Raw genomic sequence first — 6,103 nt, 5'->3', positions numbered from 1 at the left:
TTTCTTTGTTCCACCAAGCTTCTCTGCAATGGTGTCAGACAGAGGTGGGGAGAGAATTTTGCTGATGGGCTGCCCTTCCTTGGGTGCTTCCCCCACAGCTCCATTACTTTCCCCTGGGGAGGAGGAGCCGATGTTTAAGAATCTGGGACCCTCCTAGAAAAGGCCCTGACTTCCAATCTTGAGGCTCTAGACCTGAACCTGGCACGGTGCCCCAGGGTGTCCCACACAGGGCTGCTGGCAGGGAGGGACTCAAGTTTCCCCAATTAGAAGCCCACCAAGCAGCAGGACACAGGTTCCCTGGGCAAATCCTAATATCTGAGTGTGTGGCCGAAGGCTGGGAGTGGAGAACAATGCCCAAGCCCCACCTGGAAGTGGGGACTAAAAGGAGCTCATATTTGGCCCCAGTGCAAGCCCCATGGTAGCCTTGACGATCAGAACCCCTTGCCTCCCCTTCCCCACAAAAAAAAGCAGATGGTCAGTCTTGTCCACTAAAGTCTCCTGACCAGTTCCAAGAGTGACTCTGTGTGATGGCTATAGGTTCAGAACACAGCAGACTCGACTCCTGCTTTCTTCCAGTTAGTGCTTGGAATGTACACTGTCCTATGGAAGGGGAGGCTCTGAGATGAGAGAAGGTTTCGTGGAGGTCATGAATGTGATTTGGGCTTTGGAAGGCAGAGAAGCAGGAGCCTCTCATGCATGGGGTCTTGTACACAGGTGTGGTGGGGGGAGAGAAAGGGGTCAGTCTCTGCTGGGAAGAGGGCACCATGATGAGAGAGAAAAAAGACCATATGGGGATGGGGAGGGGTTATACTGATGGGGACCACAAATCCACTTATTTCTCTTGCTCCAGCAAGAGTGTAGGAGCAGCAAAGAACAAAAGTAAGTAAAGACCAAAAGCACAGAGCCAGGGAAGGGGAGGGAGGCAGGTGGCATTGGGGCCGGCCAAGAGGAGGTACTTCAGGGTTGGTGTCCTCCATCCTCCTGCTGCCGTCTCAGGATTCAGGGGCCACCAAGGGGAAGGCACCCCTGCTTTATGTCCAGTGAAGAACAGCCTTTGTGCAAACAGAGGTGCATCGATGCAAAGCTTTAAGGTGAAGGTGCTTTTGTGTGTCTGGGTAGAGTGCAGAGGTTCATTGGCTCTGCCCAACTTGACATTTCAGCCCCTCATTTGCTCATCTCTGGACATGCAAAGAGGACTGTGCTTGGGACGTGTTCTCCTTGTAAATCCATGTGACTTGGGATAGGCGTGTTCCTACCTTTTTTCCCATGCCCAGGATATTAGTCAGGGTTCTTCAGGGAAACAGAAAGACAGGATATATATATAGATATAGATATAGAATGTATATATTATATATAATGTACATATTATATATAATGTATATATAATGTATATATTATATACAATGTAAATAGTATATAAGTAAATATATAATGTATATATTATATATATAATATAAATATTATGAGATTTATTGTAGGAATTAGCTCACATAACTGCAGAGATGCATGAGTCCAAATTCTGCAGGGCATGCCACCAGCTGGGAACTTTAATGAAACTTTTAACAGATTCCCCAGGAGAAGCTGACTGGCTGAAGTAGACATGGAAATTCTCTCTTCTGACTGCTGAAATCATCAGTTTTCCTTTTAAGGCCTTCAACTAGTTGGATAAGACATCTCTCATTGCTGAAGGGAGTCTCCTCAGTTGATTGTAGATGCAATCAGCCATACAGGCAATCAATGGCTCCTCAGTTGATTGTAGATGCAATCAGCCATAGAAATGTACTGATGATTTCAGTCCATGAAATATCCTCCCAGTAGAAATGAGGCTGGTGCTTGCTTGATCAGACAACTGGACACCATTAGCTGGCCAAGTTGGCATGTGAATTTAGCCATCACATCCAGTCATGCATTTCTTATGGACAACCTGTTCCAGGTCCTACATTTCAGAGGTTTACAGGTGACCTAAATATTTAGGGTCCACCAAGGACAGGTGGCAACACAACTGGAATCTGCGCTGATAAGGGTATAGATGACCAGCTGGCATTCTTTTTCTTAATGATTTAATACCATGGAATAGAACACATCAAGGCAAAGGTGAAGAAATAAAGGGTCAGGGTCTGGCCACGTGCCCTCCCCTAAAATCTGCTTCAGATGACTGAGCCTCATGGTGCTCCTGCTCCACCTTCTGTCACTTTGTCCCACCCCACAACTCAGCCCATGGCTGATATGAGCAGCTGTGGGTCAGAACACAGGCCAGCAGAGTCAGGAGTGCAAAGCCACAGAGCCTTTTCAGCTGTGGATCCCCGAGGGAGGGCAGCCACTGGGGCCAACTCACCATAGACCCACGAAAAGGACATATGGACCCTGGGGAGCTCAGGGTGGAGTCTCCCCCTTCCCACACCCACCTATCCACCCCTCACCCCCCCCCCCCCACACACACACAGACTCCATGTGTAGCTTGTCAAGACCTTGCAAAGCTTTTCCTAGATGGATGCTGGAGAGAGAGAACTTAAACCCAGTCCCTGCTCAAAAAACTAAAGTCTCAATAACCTCCAAGTCTGAGGGGCTCTTGGTGATTGAATCATGTCCCTCAAAATGCATTTTCAAGTCCTAATGCCCAGTCCTGTGGTTGTAAACCCATTTGTAAATAAGAACTTTGAAGATGTTGTTAGTTAAGATGAGGCCAATCTGAATCAGTATGGGACTTCATCTAACATGAGTGGAGGCCTTATAAGCAGAGGAAGTTTGGATACAGTGGTGGAAGGAGGTAGATGGGGAGAGAGATGGCCAGAGCATGAGTTACAGATCATGGCAAGCCACCACCAGAGCCCTACAGACTTCAAAGAAAGTGTGATCCAGTTGGTTCCTTGACATTGGATTCCAAGTCTCCAAAACTGTGAGACAATAAATTCCTGTTGTTTAATACAACCAGTGTTTGTATTTGTTACAACAGCCCTGGTAAACTAAGATGGGGAAATTGCTACTAAAATAAGTTTCTCCACTATCTACCCCAACATCAAGCCAACAACCAACGTAAATTTCATAGATAGCTCTCAGGCCAACTTTTCTCTCTTACTCTTTATTCCAAATACAACAGAACAAAACACAAACTCAAAAGGCTGGAAGCTTTGGGTGAATGTGCTGAGGGTTTTTTTAATCCACATGTCTCTTAGTCACAGAATTATGTCATGAATATGGAGTCAGGAACAAAAACTATGTCTCCTCAAGAAAATGCTCAAATTGTTGACATTGTGGGCTTCTCCTTTCAGAACTGTTTCTTGGTGAATTCTTGGTATTTTAAAAGCAGGATTATTTTGACTACCCAGGAACATCAAGCCTCACCTTCTGGGATGTGTGCAAAGGTACAGAGGATGCAAGAACCTGTTCAAAAGGGGAAGCATTGACAGAGAAGACTTGACATGTGTGCTTGAAGGAAAGTGACTTTGGTACAACCTGGAGATTCCTCCTTAGGATTTATGTTGAAAATATCAAATGTGATGAGATGCAACCTGACAGCAGAGAAACACGCCAATGAGTTGGGTGTTTCACCTCCACTTAATCCACCATCAAGCCCTTGAATAGAGATGTCAAGAGATTGAAACACGACACAAGTATGACATTGGTTTGGTGATGGGCAACTTGAGTGGTTCTAGGCACTGGTGTCACTGGTCCATGGTGTCCCTCCCTGGTGGGACGTTTCCCTTAGTCCTTTAATGACAATACAGACCTTTGTCTCGGTTTTGAGGTTGTGCCCCTCACAGCGTCACATACGCGTCGTCATTCATAAGAAACCTAAAGCCGCTGAGGGAGATGACGTCGCCGCCTTGGGGGAGCTGGTGAGGTAGCTGGCCAGAGCCCCCAGCCACTTCCTCCTCCACCTGTGGGCACAGATGACCTATTGTGGGCATGTCCACCTCCACCTTGACCAGTTGGGTCACTGGCACGTCTTCCAGAACACACTCCTTCTCCCCATCTTCCATCTTGTTCAAGGGTGCCACGTTTTGGGTGTCTTTGATCCACTCCTGCATAGAGAAGAACATTCCAGCTAAAATCCAGTGAAAATGGGACAACGTAAACCCCCAATGGACATGGGAAGAAGGGCAACCTGGCCAAACATCCAAAACACATAGACGCTGTCTCTTCCCATGGATGTCCCCGAGCCAACATCCTCCGAAATGAGGCAGCCTCTGACAGGATGTCCATCCCCAATGGACCTGAAAAGCCTGTTCCTTGAGTTTTTCTGCTAAGCCCCCACTAGTTTCAGACCTGTCTTTTTCCAACAACCTCAGTGGACTGGCCTTGATGACCCTTCAGACACAGAGAAGGTCTGAAGGACTATTCAGTAGGAGACATCCCAAACTCAAGGCAGGAAATACAGATTCTTCTTTCCCAGGTATGTCCTCTGGGAGGTGGTGGCTTTTCTTCTATCTACTGCTGACCTCCTGGGGCTATTTAAAACTTTGGAAAGGAGAGATGTGACCTCTAGAGCTGCCATTGTCCAACTTTAATGAGTACACAGATGCCCTCAGAATTGTTTTCAAATTAAGATTCTGATGCCTGGGTTCTGGTGGGGACCAAGATTCTGCATCTCTAACAAGTGCCCAAGTGACATTTGTCAGGCTGGTCTGGGGTCCACACTTTGAATAATGAGCATCCACAAGACTCTGTCCAGTGGAGGACATTCCATCTCACCCCTTTCTCACCTCCTCCCCAGCCTTCTCCATGTCCTTCTTCTTGACCCCAGTACTTAACAACTCAAGCTTTTTCCAATCCTCTACCTTAACTCCTTCTCCTCTCCCTACACCCACACAGTTTTAAAATTAACTGTGCCTCCTATCATATTGTATTTATAAAATTCATTTGCTGGGAGTGGACGCTGGCTCTGTCCACCATGAAGCCTGGCTACGCTGGTCACGTTTGTCCAGTGAGTGAATTAATGACCAGAAACACCTTAAAGCAGAAGTTTACAGTTTCTTTTCAGCCCTGTCTGGAGGGAACATCAAAAACCCAACTTCCTGATTAGATTGGAAGGTATCTTTAAACTGGAAAATCCCGTGTGGGGCAAACTCTGTGAGCGAAGAGAAGCTTGCCTTTGAAACTCTGGGAACTTCTCTTTCTGATTGAATGATAAAGGGGTAAAGTTGCTGTTTGAAGGTCAGAGGTAGCTGGAGGGAGATTGTTGGTGAAAATGTTCTATCGCGGAGACATTGGCCATAAGGAAGCAAACCAACTTAGTGAAGAGAAGACAATGAGAAGGAAGATCAGAGTTACCTGGAAGTTCCCTCTGTGGTCCTCAAAGAGCCCGGGAAAGGTGAATTTGAGATCTGGCACGCTGGGCATGAGGAGCTTCCTAACTCTGAAATGGACAAAGGGTTCTGGTCAGATAGTGGCAAGCATGGGTCCTTCATGGGTACAAACCCTGAGAGGAGCTGAGAATAGAAGTGAACCTGGCTCCCCAGAGACGCCACCCATGGTTTAGATATGCCCCTGATTCCAAAACACGTGACCCCTCCCTCAACCTCCCCTGCACCCCATTCCCATACACAAGAAGCCCTCTGCTAGGGACTGTGATGAATAAAGAGCCTCTTTTTTTGCACAGTATGAATCCCATTGAATGGGCGTATTGTTTCACTTCATCAGTTTCTCCACTCATTTTGAACAGGGGGTTCCCTTGAAGACAGGTCTAGTGTTAGTTACTATATACTAAGAGGGATGCCCCCCAGTTTCCCTTGGGGGTGATTTCAGCTCTGTAGTAAAACCCCAAGTGCGCCACCAATGCTGTGTCTTATACCAGTGAACGCTCTTATCTGATTGCCTTATTTCCTCTCTGGCAGAGGGTGACAGTGACAGCAGTTGAGCCGGTAAAATAGATAAACTTGTATTGGAAGGGCCCATGATTAAATGCAGCATCCCCACACTATGTTAAACTATGACAGAAAGCATTTGAAGTTGTCTAACTCAGCATAGCTTGCACTCAATGGGATTCTTCCAGAATGGAAGTCTGTCTTTCTCTCCTTGTCATTCTATTGTGGCTGTGGGAGACTTATCTTAAGAAACCAAGATGGTGACCACAACTCTGGGTGTTAGTGCCTTCAAATGCCAC

General features: G+C 46.7%; 1 protein-coding gene across 7 annotated transcripts in view; it reads right to left on the bottom strand.

The window, feature by feature from the left end:
* Positions 1-3,063: 3,063 nt before the first annotated feature.
* CRLF2 (cytokine receptor like factor 2) overlaps positions 3,064-6,103 on the bottom strand; it is a 62,204-nt gene continuing 59,164 nt past the window's right edge. For all 7 annotated transcript variants that reach the window (XM_037824632.1, XM_037824631.1, XM_037824634.1 and 4 more), the window contains 2 exons: positions 5,272-5,356; positions 3,064-4,022 (listed from right to left, as the gene is read on the bottom strand). In XM_037824632.1, coding sequence (XP_037680560.1) covers positions 3,756-4,022; positions 5,272-5,356 — 352 coding nt within the window. In that variant the 3' untranslated portion in view covers positions 3,064-3,755. The remainder of the gene's footprint in view (positions 4,023-5,271; positions 5,357-6,103) is intronic.

The sequence above is a fragment of the Choloepus didactylus genome, assembly GCF_015220235.1.
Source record: "Choloepus didactylus isolate mChoDid1 chromosome X unlocalized genomic scaffold, mChoDid1.pri SUPER_X_unloc1, whole genome shotgun sequence".
Classification (NCBI taxonomy): domain Eukaryota; kingdom Metazoa; phylum Chordata; class Mammalia; order Pilosa; family Megalonychidae; genus Choloepus; species Choloepus didactylus.
The sequence above is the reverse complement of the archived record's forward strand: the minus strand, read 5'-3'. Positions and strand labels throughout refer to the sequence as shown.